At 40.8% G+C, this 21,020-nt stretch overlaps 1 protein-coding gene across 1 annotated transcript in view; it reads left to right on the top strand.

Annotated features, from left to right (window-relative positions):
- Positions 1-6,821: 6,821 nt before the first annotated feature.
- Positions 6,822-21,020, top strand: part of slit3 (slit homolog 3 (Drosophila)) — a 225,444-nt gene continuing 211,245 nt past the window's right edge. The window contains exon 1 of the mRNA XM_070912750.1: positions 6,822-7,012. Within this exon, the coding sequence (XP_070768851.1) occupies positions 6,822-7,012 (191 nt within the window). The remainder of the gene's footprint in view (positions 7,013-21,020) is intronic.

Here is a 21,020-nt window from a genome sequence, read left to right as displayed (position 1 = left end):
GAATCACTGCAATTATGATTATTGATTTCCTCTCCAAGGCAAAGTTAACTTGTGGGGTGCTTCGTGAATAGTTCAACTTCGGTGAACTGACACATGAATTCAAGAGAACCAGAGAGCCAAAAGGGCTGTCACTCTTCGTTAAACTGAAGCCAACTGATGTAGCACTTGCATTTTATTATGTCGACAAACAGCCTTACCTTTTTATTCACAATTTTCTCCATCCACTGTGTCAAACCCAAATTTCTTCCTCACATTATTTATCTGATTGTACGGCATCATGATTATCCGTTCAGCATTGCTCGCCAATTTTCTCCGTTTTTGTATTAGCGAGGAGAAAACAACAGTAGATAGTTTACTGAAGTTCGCTATATCAACTTAAGAGGTGATGATACCTCAATGCTGTGTTTTCAACTTGTTGCCCTGGAGTAGCCAAAAACCAGTTATTTCAGGAAGTAAAGTTTTCAGTTAGGAAAACATCACCATCATGATTAAATATTCATTTAAAGTAATTGTTTTGATTTAATACAAATTGTTAGCTATTCTACAAAATGAGCACATAACATCCTGCATCCTGCAAACGTTGGCTTTAGATGTAAAACGTGTCCTCCATTATTGTCCAATACAACTGCAATTCCTGGGGAGTCTGTCCTGGAATATGTGTTTGTCTTATGCGCGTGTGAGAGGGCCAACGGAGAGGAAATTCCATGTGACAGCATGATATTAATGTGTGCCTTGTTGCCTCTGTGTGTGTGAGCAGTGAAGCGTGAAGCTGTTACTCAGTCCTGCACCACAGAAAGATGCTAATTATTAGCACACTGTCTCTCAGCTCATAAAAATACAGCGACTGGGACAAGAAAAATGAAGAGAGAATTACTTAGAAAGAGAGATGGTGGGATAATGGGAAGGAAGAGAGAAATAAAAGCAGAATGTGTCGATGACAGGCAGAATGACAGGAAGAGAAAGAGAGGAAGTTTCAGAGACTAAAAGCAGAGAGAATGAGATGGAGGGTTGAAAAGGGCACCCGAGGGATGGCAAGAGAAAGAGTGAGGAAAGAAAGAAAAAGAGAGGTGAAAGAGTGGCAGCAGTTATGTGGTGTGAGAAGTTCAGCATTAGCCAACTCTGTTCACTTCGCAAATGGTTAATGTCTCATTTTGTAAAGCACTTTTGGTTTTTCCGCTTAATTCACTTGCATACAGTGGAGACTCCAGGAGAAAATGCTCAAGAAGGGATCATGAATCAAAAGTCCTGAGCAAGATTTCAAACCCTCAACCTCAAAAGTTAATGACATGCATCTTATCCCAATGAGCCCAAACAAAGCCGTCAGAGAGTGGTTTCATACACTCATAAGCGGCGGTTTGTGCAAGGAAAAAGGATGATCACTTCTTCAATTTGAGTGTTTCAATGTGTTGTTTTCGTGGTGGTACACATTTTTTTTTCGATATTTGTTTGCCTAAACTCTCATTGCTTTCAGAGACGGGACTTTTCCAATTGACCACTTATTTTTTGTCTCCTTACCGCAAGGAAGGAATTGTTAGTCACTATTTAATTTTTCTGCATTTTGGCCAATTTTGCAATTCATGTTTGCTACATTTGAAATCACCCAAAAATATGAAAATGACGGATACATTATTGTTCAGACATAATAGACTTTCCTTTCAACTAAAATACCCCACTGAGGGAAACTAGGATTCAACCTGCATACATCAACACCACTGGCATGTAGTTGTTTTTGCCAAAATGACTGACGGTATGTATTTAAATAGTAACTTGGATAACTGGATGAGGGAACAGACTCCCCCAGTGACAATTAGGATTACAATCCAAAGAGAAAGATCTAGGTCTATGTCAAGTCCTCAGGAACGACGCTGCGCTGTGAGCCGAATTAGGCGAAGTGGCCACACTCACTGGGTTGCTCAGGAGGAAGAGCGGGTCGTCCATTGATCGCAGGGCTGGAGTTCGATCCACAGCTCCTTCTGTCCAAATTGCTCCCGATGGTCAGGCCAGCACCTTGCATTGTAGCTCACTGCCATCAGTTTGTGAGTGTGAGTGTGTGTGTGTGTGTGTGTGTGTGTGTGTGAATGGGTGAATGAGAGGGGGAAAATGTGTTAAAAAAAGCGCTTAATAAAATTGAGCCATTTACTCACTATCACTCGAGTGACAGGATCAGACACAATCATTAGAAGAGGAGGGCAGTAAAACAGCGAGTCATGCTGTATGGGCCCAAAAAGCATGAAGAAATCCGCAGAGGCTTTTTTGGCACATGTGCAACTTTCATAGGAATGAATGGAGCGCAATATCCAGTTTTTCGTAATACATCCATGGTCCATATGTCGGACAGAGTTACTGATACACACAACGTTTCTGGGACATAGATTTTCTGGTTTAATTACCAGTCGAGTGATGAAAAATGTCATCAATGTGTATCAGTAGATCTTGGTGCTTATGCCAACGCGACACTACAGACGTCTCAGAACTCATTCTCAGAGTAGCTCTATTCACTCTCTGCCCCCATTCTTTCTCTTTCAGAGGCTCTTACTTTACCCCTCTTTCATTTGTAAAGAAATACACCACGTTTTTGGGAGAGCGGCCTGTCGATCAGCTTACATCATGAAAACAAAATTATTCTCTGTTAATTATAACACTGTCTGACTTTGGTGTGTCTGTTAACAGTTTAACATTAAGCAACAGAGAGAAAAAAAGGAAAGTAAAAGTGGTGCAACAGTTTTAAAGACATTTGTGAAAACATTGAACTACTACCAACAAGAAGAGGAAAAGCAAAGGGTGAGATAATACAACTGTTACCACATTGTTAGAGTGCTGAAAATCAGGTCAGTCTGATTTGTGACTCTGTGTGTGGCTCCGTCTCTGTGCTGTCTCCTACTGTATCTTCCTTCCCTCTCTATCTCTTATATACAGTAAGTTTGCTGTGTCTCTCCTTTATTCATTTAGTGGATTTGCAACACATGGAGACAAAGCAACAACAGATGTTTCCTCAAAACCATTGTTTTTTTTGTGTTTTGTGTAGATTTAGATCTGCTCTCCTGCCAATTATTCTCTGCTCAAACTCATTAATTCCTTTTAATCTGGAGTTAAGTGCTGTTTGGGTGACTCACAGGGTCATGACCTTTGCATCCAATGTTGCTTTACTGTATGTGACATGATCCCCATGCCATCATTGTTAGACAACAGAACCATAGATGAGTAGTTTACAGACATGTTGGTGTCATTTCATGGGGAGACAGGGAGACCTGCTACTCCCAACTATATGATAATCTGTCCCCCTTAATATATAAAGTGTCCAGGCTCAATCTCAGCTCTCCTCAAATGCATGAGAGAGAAGCAGAGAGAGACTCCAGTCTGTGGTTCACAAGTCAAATTCATTCACTCCTTTGAGCAGCAACACAGCAGAGAGGTAAGAACATGTTTACATTGGAAAACTTTACATTTAGAAAACATAAACAAAAGTAAAAGAACAGAATATACGACAAAATTGACCCTAGTTTTCCTTTTTCTGTAAAAATTAAACAGCGTTTTATTAGATGTTGTATTTTAAGGATATACAAAGTAAGCCATGCTAGCTTCTTACCGGCTAACTAGCTTACCGTCAGATGTCTGATAATAGCCAGTCTCACTCAAAATGAAAAAACATGTTTCATAAGCACTGCTTGTAACAAACAGCTGCTTGAAATACTGTTAGCTAACAATACCATGAACACAAGCAGCAAAAGGTTACTTGTTCCACATTACAACATAGAAATATAAAAGTACACAACTGTTTTGGTTAACTCCCTTATCTGAGCTAAAAGCTTAATGTTGTGTTCAATAAACACAAAGGGCATTGTTGTTGAAATGCTAGGTTAGCCTCAGGTTTACGTTAGCTTAGCGAGCCATGTGGGTGTTGGCCAACAGCATATTAACATCTTTCAACAAAATGGGTAACTGGGTTTTAATGTTTTAGTGGTATTTAAATGGGTCTGAGAGCGGTCAGTAACAATATGTATTGATAAGATGGTTCTTTTGGCACCAATATTTCCAATATTTGACAGATTTTGAATGTACTGTACATTGTGGTAGTCACTATTTGGCTACTTCCAAATCTTAATGCTTTCAATTTGGGATGTGTTAGTCTGGGTAATGTAAGCTCTTGGTGGTGATAACAATAAGATCCAAGTGCAGGCGGCTGAAATGGGTTTCCACAGAGAGGCCAGGCTTACTCTCTTTGACAGGCTGCTTGCTGCTATGACTCCCTGGGAATGGCCAGCAGGGAGGAAACCTTGGGGCAGACCCGGGGAACTCTGGAGGGATTTAATTTCCCCAGTATGCCAAGGGGCACCTGGGGATCCCCCAGGAGGAGCTGGATTAGTGGCTCTGGAAATGAACTGTGCTGCTCTGCTTGCCTGGCTGCAGCCATCAATCTGACACGACACAGTTTCAAAGCAGCTTCATTTTCTTCTTTACCTTCAATAGTGAAGGGGACTGTGTGAGGGAGATTTTCAATAAGCCAACTTCTGATGCATTTCCATAAAAAGAAAATGAGATGAAAATTGGAGGGTGGAGAGAATATCTGAAGAGTAGACAGGGAATTAAGAAAAGGCTCTCACATTTCTCTAAAGCTGTCTTTATACATATGACACACACACACACTGACATTCACACATGCGCACATACTGTATGACTAAATTAGACACTGCTCACCCTGTGTACATGTCTGTACTCCTACTTTTACAATGTAACTGCGATCAACATCAACTCAGATTATCTCTAGTTTAGCCGGAAATACAATAGACAGAAAACCTGATGCTGTGATAACTGATAAGTGATGTTTTTCCTCTCCTCAGCAACTACCATCAATATGTGTTTGAGCAAGGCACTGAACAAATAAACCGATCCGGCTGCACTGACGCTAACGCCAGAAGACTGGCAACTCTCAGGTATGAGCACAACTGACTGACCATGAATCAACATGTGCCTGAAAGACACACCATTAAAACATATTTCAAGCAGAATGTATCTTAAACATTACAATAAATGTGTTTACGAGAGTATCTTCTTCAGAATTGATCAAATATTAAACTGGCCACAAGTCTGTCTCTGGTGGGTTTTCCAAACTGACAGAAAAACAGATGTTTTAATTAGAGTCCCAGAATGAGACACCGAGTTACTAATTTTGGGTTCCAGGGAGTACAATATTTATGAACTTTCCACTGTTCATTAAAGACTGACACGCTGCTGAGGTAAAAGCTTTTTAATTTTTTTGGACATTTGCAGGATAATTCTCCAAATTAATTGAATTAAATTAGCAGACACTGATTTAATGAGAAGTTAAATTATTACTGTAACTGCAGATTGATGAGTCTCCACTCTGTTTATGAAAGTTTCCCCTTCTACCAATAGAGGGCAGCAGCACTACTGCAGCTTGCAGAAGGGCACCAACTCTTCAGAGTGGATCCACAAGTCTTTTTTACTTCACTGCTGCAGTCTGTCCCAGTGGGAAGAAATGTGTGGAAATCAGTGTAATGACTAAGATTAGCAGGAGCTTGAACAGTGTTTATTAGCAGATAATCTTGAATAGATTTACCTTAACTCAAATCCAAGTTTATGTTCAATATTTGAGAGTGGTCATGTAATCTTTATTTTTGCCTAAAATCTTTGCTTTTATCAATTAATAATCAAAAAAGTTTTGATGTTGTTTCAAGTCATTGTGGACGTCATGGCATGTGCCAACACAGAAGAAGATAAATTAAGTTTAATTACATTTTTGACTAAGTGATTGATCTATCAGACAGCATATTTGTGTCAGCTGCTGTTAAGGCATTAATCAGTGAAACTGACAGACAGAGACTCCCCAAGGATGATGCATTGGACTATTTGAAGAGATGGCTCATAAAAGACATGGCTCAAAACCAGTGTATGATCACAAAGTAAATCATTAAGATGATATATGGGCCAAGACAAAAGAGGACGAGTTGCTGGGAAATTAGCTGAAATATGTACTGTAATATGTCACCGCTGCCATGGACTGAGAGTTTGCAGTTTTATTCCTCTGTGTGGGAAAGTATCCGGGTTTATACAGCAGAGAGTGTCTCTGCGGGGAAGATAAGGGACGAGTGAAAGTTTGTAGAGCTCTCTCACTCTCTTTTCTGGTGACATCAACATAGAGAGAGAGACACAGAGAGGGAGGGAGAGAGAGAGAGAGAGAGGATTTTGGGGGAAACCTAAGTACAAATCTGTCTGCCTCTCTCACTCTCACAACCTCCAGGCGTACCAGTCTGTGTTGCGCCTCTGCTCTCTCAACTTTTTTTTTTTTTCTGATTACAACTCCTCTGCAACTCTCACTTTTTATATCCTGGCAGCGGAGGGATGTTCTCTGGAAGGAGGTTACACCCGAGCTGAGCATTTTCACCTTGGAAAGTTTAGGAGTCAGGCTGATAACTTCTTCTCGGAGAGTTTGTGAATGGGGAGCTTTTGGGGAGACTTTTACGCATCGAGTTGAGTGACGCACGGTGGGATGTTTTAAAAAGAAAAAAAAAACTTTTTCTTTCCAAGTGTCACATCCAAATCCTAATTTTCTCCATTTGCTTCAATGACAAGGGAGCGTTTTAATGAGATTTTGACTGATCGAGTCTCTTGAGAGAAACTTTGGTGAACTTCTGCAACAGCGGACTTCATTTGATTTCGGCTCTCACCGCTCATTTTTTTTTTTACCACACAGTCGAACAGCCTCTCTTGACCTTTTTCGGGATCCTTACTTCCACAACGTCTACTTGCCCCCCCGCGGATTTTCAATTAACTTCGGTTTGGAAGTAATTTGAGTGGATATCATGCCTCCGATCGGGCCGGAGAAGCGGGCTGCTCTATGCCGGGTTTGGGCTCTGGCTTTTGCGCTGCTGGTGTGCGCTGCTGCGGTGACTGGATGCCCACACAAGTGCAGCTGCTCCGGGTCGCATGTCGACTGCCAGGGTCTGGGTTTGAAGACTGTGCCTAAAGGAATACCGAGGAATGCCGAGCGCCTGTAAGTGAAATGTCATGACGGTTTAAGCAAATCTTATTGTTCTGTCATCATGTACCTTAAATATCATCACATTGTGCCCTGTGACCTCATGGTGCGCCTTTCTCCCTTGGCTTTACTCTCTAATATTTCAGCATATTGTAAAACTTAACAATGCATGAGATATGTTTTCGTTCAAATAAGTTATGAGAGGTGATGGAGAGCTTATACTATACGCCTGGTTTACTGTTGAAAGGTCTCAATGAAAACTTAATTCATTACTGAATCAATATTATTTGTGCCGTTTTCTCGTGAATAAGTACCGTCGTTGCATCCATGTTCATCACGCGACTGCTGAGCGATTATGTTGAAATGCGTTTAAACTCTGACCTGCAGTCAGTGATCATTATAAGGCAAACAATTCATTTTATTTTCAGAGGAACATTCACGGTTTTATTTTGCATTAACAGGCTACTGGTTTACTTAGGTTTCTATCAGCTCATACAGCATCAATTAGAAAAAAAATGAAAAAAACTTTTCTACAAAAGCTGATAAAGTGAATTTAATTGGGATAAAGTGACTTTCAGAGGCATTTAAGCCCAATAAGGCTGATAAATAGGAAAATTACCCACTATTACCATTATTACCTATATACTTATGCAAAGCAAGGGGTAGTTTCCTGGGAAAAGTATATCTTCTGACTGAAAGCATATACTGCAGTCACTTTGGTCACTTAATAGATGTTGCACATGAAACTGCCCTAAAATTCACCAGTGACCCCAATGAATCTAGGCAGTAAAGAAAACAGTCCTGAAGCAGTTTTAGAGCGAGTATTTAAGTTTTTAAACTGGTTAAAATGAAAGGTGAGAAGAAGCAAGTGAGCTCCTTAAATCTTTTTATATTCTTCCGCACTCCCCTTGTGTAAGACTTTACAAAGTTTTTCACAGGTTCCTAAAGTCGGGCTAGATCCTCAGTGATTTGTGTGAAATCCTAAACAATAATTTTACTCTTAAAGAATTACCTTCAGTGCTTTTTCTTTTCAAATCTGGTGGCAGTTAGTTTCAAATGATATTCATTCCTGAGGCAGAGACAGACCCCTGACAGACGCTACTGCCACCTCCAGCCTGATCCTGACACGTATACACCCCCGCAGCCACACACATGCACCCACAAACACACACCTATGCTGTTAAGGTATGGAAGTGATTATGCGTGATAACGGAGCAGCCAAAAGCTCCGCAGGGGATTAACAACAGACCTAACCCTGAGACAACAAACACAATCAGTAGGCTGCAGAGGGAAATGGGGGGTCGTGTTTGTGAATGTGGGGGTTACTGGTGGATATGAACACGTGATTAGCATTTGTGCGTGCAGTTTTACTTTGACATATGTCTGTTTTCATGCATATGTTTGTGTGATTGTGTTGCTTGCGTGCATATGTGCGAGTGTGAACAACGAACCCCATACCATCCCACAGGGCTATTGTGACCTCCCAGGACCTGTTGGCTTTTACACAGCAATCCCCCGAAGACATTTACACCTTAGGAAAATAAATAATTAGAGCGGGCTGAGATGGGGAGGTGGGATAAGGGGGTCCCCTGCCTCTCGCTCGGGTCCCCGGGGTGGAATATTTGGGGTAGCAGCGCCCCCTCCCTCCTCTTTAACTCCAGAAACTATGTGTTTATGTTTCCCTGATTTATCCAGGTCAGTGTTTCAGCTGTGACTTTGGCCCAGAGTTGCTCTTTTCCTCCCTCTTTCTCTCCCTCCCTGCCTGCCTTCATCTTTCTCTCTCTTTGCAGATATATTTTAGGGAGTCTGAGATGGGAAACATTAAAATGGATGAGATTCCAGTTCTTAAGGTTATGGCAGATGGGAAAGTTTTTAGGAAAGAGAGATGAACATTATTGCCCTGAGCAGGGATTTGGGTTTGACAACTGTGATGAAGTCCATGTGGACAACAGACTCTAGTAACAAAAGTGGCAAGTTTGTTAAGTTATGAGTAAAAATGCTCATTTGCATCAAAGTGAAGTTTACCTATTTCTCTAACTGATCTCTAACTTGTGATATTTCCTTAACTTTACCATTCAGTAGTTTATATATGTAGTGACCTGAAAGAGAAAAGACAGATGTAAAGCAAAACACACATAAACTCATCATTTTGTCACCACTAATAAGTTATAATGTAAAGCTAATGGTTTATATAACTTTTGTTATGACAATGTCAATATTGGGATAAAGGAACTGTTTTTATGGCAACATAAACTGGCAATCAACATTAAAATGAACTGAAGAGCCACTAATATACTTAAATGTATTGAATCTGTTATTTCAGAAGTTTCCTGGCAGAAAAGTGTTCCTATTGGTCAAAGGCAATGCAATGTCGCAATGTTGAGGTAACTGGTTGGACACTGGCATGCATTAATTTGGCCAGCAAAACAGTGCACTAGGACACATGGGCTTAAAAAAAAGTTGTCAGTATCAAATTCCCGCACCTTGTAGGCTTGAAAGGCGGCTCTCATGGTGGTTACAGTCAGTTTGGATTCACAACACATACAATGGATTCTAATGATGACCAAAAGTCATGGTGAAGTCCAATCAAAATGACCATGGAAACTTCAGAAGCTTCAAATCACTATTGTACCATAATAACTGCCCTGCTGTTAGTCTGCATGATCAGGATGTTCCAAGCACTCATATTTTGGACATAATATTGCTAAATATATTTTCTGTTGTGGTTAACTATTTACCTTTTTCACAAGCATCTCTGTTTGCTTATGTTAATCGTGAATGGAAAACAGGAAAGGACGCCGATGTGTTTGTAGCTCTTCAAAGTAAAAGTTCACCTTACATTTAACCCTGTTCAAAATTCGAATAGTCATCCACCTTGTGTTTCTGTCATTTGGTTGTGTCTCATGCGGAAGTGTTGGTCGTAAACGTTTCTTAAGAGACTCTCCGTTTTGCCGAAATGTTCGAACATTTACATAAGGAGAAATTCATAGAGAAGAAGAGAAAGAGTTCTCTCCACCAATAGTAGTCTCACCACACCAGAATACTATGCAACAAAACCACAAGACATGTGGCATTTGAGTAAGGGACATGACTCTCGCCTTATCTCGAGTGGAAAATCTTTTTCGGCTACTACTCTACTGCTGCCTTTATCACCCTCTCGAGCCACATGTACCGAATCAGACTCTGTGGAGGTTACTGAAAACAAATGTTGAAAATCACTGTTGAGGACTGTGAAGAAGTACATGACACAGAAATAACTTCAGGATATGCCGATATATAACGCTGAAAATGTATACAATGGCAGGCTTCTTCTTTGAATGAACATGGCTACCTATAGAAGGAAGGAAATCAATCAAAATGGAAAAAAATCCCCATTGTGGTCTGTTAAACTTAGTTTAAATTAGAGTTAGTCACAACTTACTCTCTTTATTACACAGTATATGACATTGAATACCATGAACTTCCACCACCTCCACAAGTAAAGAGCAATATTCAGAGCCAGAGTCCACCTGTCATAACTACTGAATGAATCTCTTTAAAAGCCCCGCTTTCTTCACTATTGTAAACAGAGCATTTGGAAAGGTTAACGAGAGAAAAACAGTGGTGGCCTCATCTGTTCACTCAACACACACACACACACATATGCACTCACAGGCAGCCTCACAGATTACCTCAGGCCAGTCAATTCTGTAATGTCCTCCTTGGGAAGCCACTTGAGACCTCATTTGCATCTAATTTGAGTGGAGGGTTTTGGGGGGAGGCTTAACGGGCTTAACGAGGCTGGTTAAAATGAATTGGAAAATAGGGATGGCTTTTCTCTCCCGTGTCCAATTCACACCTGCCCTACAGGGAGTGCATAGACACACACGCACACACACACACACACACACACACCCTGGAGTGTTGATTTTTAGTGCTGCAATTCCAAACTGTTGCCCCAACTGAAATGTAGGGAAATTGAATGCTGTAAACTCAAGAGGGGGCCTCCAATTGGTTGAGCTGCAATCAGGAAATTTTGTGTGTGTGGGTATTAGGGCTGCAACTAATGATTATTTTCATTTTCAATTAATCTGCCGATTATTTTCACGGTTTATCAATTAATCGTTTAGTTTATAAAATGTGAAAAAATAGTGAAGAATTGTCATCACAATCGCCCGAGGTGACGTATATGTGTGATTGTACGTCTGTGCTTCTGTGTGTGCTTTTTTAAATGCCATATATGTGTGTAGCATGTATGACCACATCTCTATACATGTGTACTGTATGCCAAACTGTGTGTTGATGTGCGTATTTGCGGTTGAATGAGTTCACTGCTGGACGTAGCAAGCTGCCTGAGCCAACTTTACACAAACTAATTCTGATTTTAACTGCCTATTTTTCTGTTCCCTCGCTAACAGCACTTTGAGGAAGTTTTGGCAAGTTTTTTACGAGCAACACCTTCTCTACTTTCTCTAGCCTCGTCTGGCACTTTCTCTCTCTGTCTTTTTATTTCCCTTCCCAACTCTTTGTCTTTACCCCAACTTTGTTTCTCTTTCCTACATCTCTCGCTCTCTCTCCTCTACCTTCCTTTTTTCTTCTTCGTATTACTTTCCTCTGTTTTTTTTCTCACCCGTGCCTGACTGCACCTTCTTCTCTTCCCCATCTCCCTCTCCCTTGCCGCCTCCCGTCCTCTTTTCACCAGTCTCTCTCTGACCTACAACACACACTCGCACACACCTTCAGTTTGCCAGCAGCATCTCTCCAGTAGGGTTTTCACAGCTCCCATTTCCCCTCAGCGTGCCAACCTACCACGGAGTGCACAACAATATGATCCTGCTGCTGTATGTGTGTGCAAGCAAGCATCAGTGAGTGTGAGTGTGTGTTTCTGTGTGTAGACTGGACACACACATGTTCCAGCCTCTGCTTCTGGCTCTTATCAAAGCTTGGTGTTGATTGGTCAATGGAGGCTGTAACCACCACACCCTCAGCTATGAAACGGCATTCCGTGGTGGGACTGGAATCTTTGTGTGTGTGTATATGTATATGTGTGTGTGTGTGTGTGTGTGTGTGTGTGTCTGATCTTTGGAAACTTGGGGCTAACCTGAGCATGTAGCAGACCAGATAATTTGTGCTGACACAGTTCCTGTCCCGTAAATTTAGAATAATTTGATTGGATCAAGAACAATCTGTAATCACTGAACTGGTGTTCACTTCAGTTTTGGCCCAGCTCCTTTCAGTTGTCGCCCGAGCATTTGACTGAAGTCAGTGCAAATAATATTGTGCTGTATAGAACTGCTAGCCACAGCCAAGAAGTCTTCTAAGTCAAAGATGCGTTCAAAAAACGTTTGGATAATTCTCATGATTCTCTCTGCTGTGTTGTTGCTTTGCCAACTTTTGTGGAAACCAGGGAGCTAATTAGAGATGTATTTTGTTTGTGCAGTATTTCTGTATATGTACGCTTCTTTGAGGGAAGCTTCAGTCAGCACACATGCTTTGGTAACTGTTAAATAAAAGCCATCATTCAATAAAGAGTGTTCTTTACTGTTATCGTGGGTATGACGGTGATGTAATACATCTGAGGAGCAGCCGAGTCTTATTGCTATAGCAGACAAGTCTAAACTAAGAAGTAAAAACCACAATGAGCTTGCTGTTCTCAAACAGCCTCTTAATGTCACGCCTATCATCTGTGGCCATCTCGTGGTAACCATTTTGTGCCCTTCCAACTATGTTTGACTCAGTTATAGTATGCCAAATGGCACAAGTGAGGGTAACCAATATTTAGGCTCCAGTTCTAGGTCAGTGGGTGATATTCTCTTCCCCAAGTTTCTCCAGTGTGCGGGCTGTTGACCTTTCTATATAATGACTTTCAGTCTGCCAAGGAGGCAGCCAGCTGGCACTGACAGTGGGCACTGCCCTTCTGGGAAACAGAGCAAGCTGGCAGCTTTAAAACATACACACATGTACTGTATTCGCATGTACTGTACACAACATAACAACTGTAGCAACATACATACAAACAGGCAAAGACATGCACACAGTCACTGGCATTCATATGGAAAACCAGGCACATATAAGCTGACATATGAATGCACACTGTAAACTAGGCATGAATATACACATAATTGTACTGCACTCGTGAGGACCCTCACTGACATAATGCATTCCTAGGCCCTATCCCTAACCTTAACCATCACAAATATGCCAAACCCCAACCAAACCTAATTCTAAACTTAACCTTTAAAGGAAAATTACGGTTTCTTACAACTTGACTCTTATTTTTGTAGTTTGGGCCATTGTTTTTGTCTTTTGTACTCATCCCCATTTACATATCACATTTCCAAAGTGATGGCTGAGATGTGGGAACATTGCTACCAGGAAGCATGAGAAACGAGTGGTCAGATGATCAGACAGGTTGTAAACAAGCCAACATTTTACCAGATGATCTAAACCGCTTTATTTGGGGGATAAACTGGTGAGTGCAACTGAAATCTCTCTGTGCACAGTCTGTGTGTGTGCACAAGTACTGAAAGTATGGTAGGTCAAAGTTGAACCACAAAGAAGGCCTCTTAACTGTGATGGATGTTTGCAGCGAACAATTTGGGTGATTATTTCACAGTTTGCCTTCATTTTGTCTTCAAAGTAAGTTTTGTTAACCTTGAGGTTAGTTTAAACCTGTAGGATTGTCTGATGGCTTGTGGTCTTCTTTTTTTAAGCAATGTCACTGTGTTTCAAGATCTTACCAATTAACTTGATGTGTTGAGGGATGTTATTACAGATAGGAACGATGGTTTGATGGCCTAAACTACTAAAATAAGACCCAGGTTGTGTGAAACTAGAATTTTTTTTTAGCCTTCAAACAACCCTTTGAAGTAGTGAAAACCAGCCAAAATGTCCTTACGCTCCAAAAATATCCTCACTCTCAGGGTCTAAAAATGGGTCCTCACAAAGACAGCACAAGAACACACAAACACATGCACACACACATGAAAAAAAGGTACATTCATATTCCAAATGAAAATACATACACATGCATGGAAGCAATTTATGCATGTGGCCACACACGTACAGCGCACACTCATCATTAGGCAAGTGCAGGCACAAATACACACACAGTACACTTTCATGCTTTCACTGGATTAAACATGCAATTGGTTGTAGTTGGAAACTTTGACATATAACGAGAGAGAGAGACTGTGTCACATAGAAACTACCCCGAGTCACGAATGACCTTCTGTGACTTTCTGCTGAAACAGAAGTCCTCAGCTCGGGGGACTTTAGAGTGTGTGTGTCATACTATAACGCCAGTCTGGGTTTGTGTGTGTGTGTGAGCGAGTGTGTGTGCGTGCAGTACGCTTGGAGTCGTTTGATGTTAACAAGCTATGCCACTGTTTTGTTAGGCCACTGTCACCAAAGCAACACATTATATCCCTTCTGCAAGGACTTTCTTTTCTCAGCGTGTTTCTGTGTGTGTTCCTCCACTATACGTGTGTGTATACGTATTTGTGTTTATTTGTGTGCACGTGGCAGTGCATGCAACAAGCACGTACAGCATGAGAGTGCGACTTGCACCATCATTTTCCCTTTTCGGTCCAGTGTTCAGCTAAGCTCAAAGTGACAGACTGTTTATGTTAGACTGGAAGCTTAAACTGGTCATTTCACTGTGTATCTGTGTGATTCTCCATCTCTCTGTCTCTCTCCAGCTTTGTCTCTATCCTTCACTTTCTCTCTCATTCATCTTAACCTCTCCCATTCTCTTATCCTCTCGTTCACTCACTCTCGTTTTTTCCTGACTTGGCCTCTGTTGAGGAAGCAGCAGTCCTTGTTCTTGTCAAGTGGCCTCTCAGCGGCCAAATTACCCCTCCAACCCCACCCCACCCCATTCACTTACAGTACAGCAGTAGTAAATCTAGACAAAAGCAATGCAGCCCTATAAAGTCCAGCAAAGAAAAGAGCTAACCAAATACAGCGCTGGTTTATAGCCTTTTTGGCTCGTGGCTTTAAAAGAAAGGGATGCTTGCAGGCGACTCCCTAATGTGGTCAAGCCTGCGTGGTTAACAGCAACACCAAACTATGAGTTTCCTGAGGTTGAGCATTAACATTGAATAGAGACTATGAGGGAGAGAGATTTAAATTGTGCCAGACAGAAAACAAAGCAATACATGATGAAACACAAAGAGGAGACACATTACTCCCCCAGATTTCAACAAAATCCGATCAGTCTGGGATATTGAATGCGAAAGATGCATTAACAAGTAAGTGAAAAGACAGAGACATAAGCAGGAGGAGAATAAAGGGAGTGAATGATGATGGATTTAAAGCTGGACGGTTGGTAGAAGAGAGGGAAGAATAGATCTACAAATGGTGAAAAACAACAAAAAGTGAGGTAGAGAGTCAGACAGAATGACAAAAAATACTAACATGAGAGTAAAATTGAATTGAGTTGAAGAACTAAAGTGAAGATGAGAATGAGGGAGCTGTATTGCGCGTCATTCAGACAGGATTCCCCTTTATGGAGTGAAAGTGAGGGTCCTTCAGTCTACTGTTGGGAAAATATTTTACTGACTAATGGCTCCTTTATCATCAGTGTCTCTGCTTCTCTTCCTCGCTCCTCTCCTCTTACCTTTCCTCTCTTTCTTTGGGAAACAAGTTGTCCTACCTTTTTGTTTAGTTTCTTTAAGCATTGTTAGCGTTCTAGACATTTCAAATGCTTCGAATAAGCCAGCAGCTTGTTAGTACAAACAGAGAATGATTTTTACTCATTGTGACAAATGTGTGGTGAGGAACATTGGCCAGATAAAATGTTAAATGTCAAGTGTCACAATGTTTCTGAGAAGCATGCATAGCCTACACGAGAAACCATCTCCAACAGTGGGATCAGTGTCTTGCTGTAGTGGCTGTAAACCCATCACACTTTGTCTTTTAAGCAGCATTTCCCTCAGTGGTGTTAGCAAATGTTTGCTTTTGCTCTGTAAATTCTACTGCGGCTGAATTTGATGGCTGTCTGTGAACGTAGGTAGCCAGGCTTGAATAATTTTGTTGTTTTTAATTCAAATTCAGTTAATTACTGGCAACGTCAAGTTTAATCAAATTATTTATATATCCATGTGTGTACAACCATAGAGAAAGAGAGAGAAGGATCATGTTGGATTTATGTGTTGCTATGATGGTCCAATTTTATCCATCACTGGGACAAATGAAGGGAGTGAAGGGTGGCACATGAATGTTTAATGTTGAAGGCAGAAGACATGAGAAGCGCTGGGCTGGGGGAAAATGAAGTAGAGACAAGTGGAGACAAGGGAAGATATAGATAAAGATAACCAGTAAAAGCATAAGACCACCGGCCATACAAAAGTAGATGTTTGCGAGGATGTTTGTATGTATCTTTCCTCACTTGCCCTCTTTATATCATGTATATATATATATATATATATATATATATATATAATATAGTATTTTTTATTAGTTTTTTTCCTGTCTGATAATCTAAATGATGTTTCAAAGCTTTTGCCACACTGCGTGGTGATGTACTTTCCTTTCATTTGTTTATGTTTGGTCTCAAAACTTAATTTAAGGATGCTGAGTTTGCATAATATTGGTATGAGCTGTTAAATAACCTGCCGTGTCATTTTAATAAAGGACACGGTGTCCTAAAACGTAGCTTCGCTCCTGGACTTCTTGTGGATCTGTGTCTGTACTTGCTTGTTCTCATGTGTTCACTTGCCCTTTGTGGTGTGAGTGTCCGTATGATGTGAATGCCCAAAACGTCCTAGTGATGATTGCTGTGTATCCCAGAGAGCAGTTCTTTTATAGGAGAGAGTTCACTACCTATTAGCGTCAATATGACAGAGATTCAAAACAGCAGTAAACGGCTGCACAGGAGACCAAATGTTCCACAAATCCTCCAAACTTGTAGACTCTTGTAGACAATACATGGTCTGCAAATGGAGACGGGGACTGAAAGTGTTGTGCTTTTGAACGCTTTCCATGATTTCATCTTTGCATTTTAGAGTTTATGTTATACATGTGACATATAGTTGTAACTAAGAACATTCAATTGAGTGTTCTACTTCTTGTAAACCCAAGTTCTTCAAATTAAGTTTATTACCTGAATGTGTGAAACGTTTACATTCAATAATATGTAATTAATTAATTAATATTTAATATATTTTGTTGCTTCCAGCTGAACATTCTGTTGCTAATAGCAACCACGATGACACCCAGTTCCATAGCAGTTCTACTGACATTGTTACATCCACCATTTTGAAAAATATTGACAGGCATCTTTTATCTACTCTCCAAATGCCTTTGTTCGAGCATTATATGTGGGTCCTCCTTTTGTTATAGATGTTTTGTGATTGTTCTGTTTGTTAATTTAGTTTTTTTTTCCAATCAGTTTACTGATAACCAAGCTAGACATTATACTAGCAGTCTGAAGCCAATGTGTTGCTAATATGACATTCTAGGTAAATGTTAAAGGTAAACGTTTTTTTCCCTTTTTATGTTATGTTTTCTCGTGTTGACTCACTGTATATGTTTGTACTTTCTATGGGAACTTAATGTTGTTTTTTTTCTGATTACCAGCTGTCGTAAATTCAAGTTCCTATCATTGAATTTGTTGCCAAATACTATTTTCATAGTTTTATCATTGCTTCCAGTGAAAACTAACGTCAACCTTTATTGGAAGTGAGTTTAGCTTGCTACATAGTGAGGGCACAAGAATATGTTAAATTTGGTTTCATTTCAACCATTATCAGTTGTTTAGCAGCAAAATGTGATATTTTAATGCTCTGACTGGTTTGGCTTCTAAGCTGCCTTCTCTGTCAGTCCTGATTGGACAAAAGGTTTTCATGTAACATCATGCTGCTCCAGCCTTTTAAGCTTTCATATCAAGTGAGGTTACAATTAGTGATTAGATCAAAGAAGTCTGAGCAGGTGTTGCTAAGTGTCATATCCAAAGATTTTAAGTGGATGGATTGCAGCTTTAACAAAGGCTAATTCTGAAGCAGCTTGACGCCTGCCCCCTGCTTCTGGTGACAGACACACTGTAGAGCGTGGAGCTCACAGGAAAAGGAAGAAGGCAATTAGGATTCCTTGCGTAACTTGGAGATTTAGGGAGCGAAATTGAGCATACCTATCTGAGAGAGAGAGAGAGGGATGGAGAGCAAGAAAGGAGGAATGAAAAAGTGAAGCAGTACAAGAGCTTTGTGGAAAATAACAGGAGATTAGGACAGGAAGCGAACGCATTCGGAAACGAAGCGTTGGACGGAGAACAACAAAGGATGAAAGGGAAAGGATGGAGGGATAGAGAGATAAGGATGCAGTGCCTGATACAGTGAGAGAAAAAGTGGAACAGGGAAATGTCACAGTGTCAGAGATAGACAGACGGAGACAGAACAGAGAGAGGAAACTGTTTGCAGTAGTTAGTCGTTATTCCTCATTGCTGTCCCAGATAGAAAGGGCAAAGGTCAAGAAAACAAAAACAGGACAGATTGAGATAGGGGGACAAGGAGAGAACGAGAAAGATGACCGGCCAGGAACCCGACAGGTCAAACATTTTAACTCATGTATTCTTAATTCTTCCTAATATTTCATGGGTTACCACAGCGGCGGTCACTCCAACTTTTCATTCCAATGAGCTCCTGGGAGTCTCTGTCACCTGATCTGTCATTTGTTTAACATTCCTTTCTAATAGATATTTCTCTGTTTTTTCTCAGTCTCTGTGGTGTAGCCAACCAATAAAGCTGTGCTGTAAGAGAATCAGCCCCCCACACACCAAATGTGTGTGTGTGTGTAAAGTCGACCAGTATGCCGGCCCAAGGCAGCCAGACTATAAGGTTCACTGGTTTCAGTGGTGTGGGGTGAGATGTGGCGGGGAGCTGTCTGTGCCTTTGTGTGTGTGCGTGGACGTGTTTGCGTGCATTTGTCTGAGTTGTGTGTGTGTGTGTTGTATGGTATATTAATTCCCTGAACACCTGCTGTTTGCATTCTTGTCTTATCCCGTTGTCGCAAACACACACATGTGCACTGTACCTCTGCCTGTAATGGAAACAAACAGTGGTTAGAGCTTTTGTGCTAAAGCCTCTTGTTAGTTGTCTGTCTGCCAGCTGGTCAGTTAAAATTTAAAGCTAAGTTAAGCTTTACTGCTGCGTGGGGTGGACACCCACACTTCAGCAGACCAGGTGCATAAAAATGGCAGCCTCACTAGCTTTAAATCATTCAGATCCTCTGTAGCCCATTTTATTGGCTGAGATTTTTTAATAATTTCAGGTTGATTGCAAAAATGTCCTCTATCACTTAATTATACTGGTTTAAAGTATCATGGCAGCCCACTGTTTCTCCGCTCTTTTTCAAACTACTTTTGTCGAATTTCTCCAGAATTTCCGTGTGAGACAGAGGCCTTACTGTATGGGATTACCTGAGTCTTGATCTCAATGCACAACACTAACAACTGCCAATGTAGCGAGATCCAAATCCACTGTGTAGCAATTTGCTATAAATGGTCAGTACCTTGATGTAAGTGTCTCTGACTGAAGGTTATGCTTTAAAGATTGGTGGTAACAGCTACCGCTCACTGTTTCTTTGCTCTATTGTAATTGTTTATGCTTATCCATTAATAACCTACAATTCTGTGACAAATGATGGCTAATGGAGTGGAGAATTGAGGGTTAGCAAAATAAGATTGATCCACGACCTTTACATCAGCACCATAATAACAGCAAGTGAACAGCAATAAAATCCATAATGAACATCTTACGTATAATTTACCATAGTATTAGTAGTAATAAACACATGTAAGTTGTCTGAGGGAGCAAATAATGGATTTAGGTTGTTTACCTTCATAAAGAATGACTAAAAGTCATACTTTACACCTTTTAACTTCTGAACACATCAGTGTAAATTGGTTGCTATTCATTTGACACGTTTATCATTTAATTTCACACCACATCTTGTTTTGCTTTGGCAATGGCCTTGACCTTCTCAGTTTTTAGGTGGCGATGTTAGATAGGGTGATGACATGGCTCTCCACCTGGTCCTGTATCCTCACTGTTTGTTTGTCTCCAGAGCGGTTTCCCTGGTGAGAGCAGAAGTTTCCACTGTGAACGAGAGAAAGATGGAGATAAGGATGGAGAGATTAGGGAGAGCAGGCAGAGAAAAAAGAGAAGGGTAGGGAAAATGTAGCCAACTGTAAAAGAGTGAAAGATTGAGATAAAAGAGGAGAGATTAGGGGGAAAGAGAAAAACAGAGGAAGGCGAATAAAAAGTGTTTAGTCAACTGTGAAACAGTGAAAGATAAGACAAGAGAGATTGAGAGAGGGGGAGACACTGTAAAAGGGGGAGATTATCGAGAAAAAGAAAAAATGGAGAGGCAGGCTGGGAACATGGGGGTAAATCTGGCTGTGAAGGACTGACAGATTGACATTAAAGAGCAGTGACTGGGGAAAGGAAAGATTAAGATAGATGAAGGGAAGGAGGGAGGGGGAAAAAAAGAAACTGAATGATTGTAGCCAAATGTGAAAAGATAAGGAAAGACAGATAGCAGAGGGGTAAGACCGGGAGGAGAAGGTGGATAGAGGTGGAGTGATGGGGGACAGAAGTTTTCAGATTGGATGCTGCCTCAGAGTCACTCAAAAGTCAGTGGATACTAGAAATTACAAATCAACAAGAAAAAAACACCAGTTTCTTTCATCATGGAAGGAGCTCTTTCCTCAAGCTGAAAATGATAAATCAATGCCGTGTTGAGTTTTTCACCACGTCCAAGAAGGCTTATCAAGCTGCCTCGCTTTCCAAGGAACTGGCAATTACACACATACTGAAAGCCTGTGACAAGAACCAGCAGCAGCAAGTCTGGATGATGGCGAAGTGGCTCGCTGTCAAAAACGTATCTGGTCTCTTCAATGCACTGGCAGGATGGATGAGACTCATCATGAATTTCTGGTTTTTATAGTTTTTCATGTTGCTATTGCTGCTTCCAAATGCTTGGATCGCATGCTGATGTGGGTTTATCTATAATTACAATGAATGCAACATCACCATATGAAGATTTG

This window comes from Enoplosus armatus, chromosome 10, assembly GCF_043641665.1.
Source record: "Enoplosus armatus isolate fEnoArm2 chromosome 10, fEnoArm2.hap1, whole genome shotgun sequence".
Lineage (NCBI taxonomy): Eukaryota > Metazoa > Chordata > Actinopteri > Centrarchiformes > Enoplosidae > Enoplosus > Enoplosus armatus.
The sequence above is the reverse complement of the archived record's forward strand: the minus strand, read 5'-3'. Positions and strand labels throughout refer to the sequence as shown.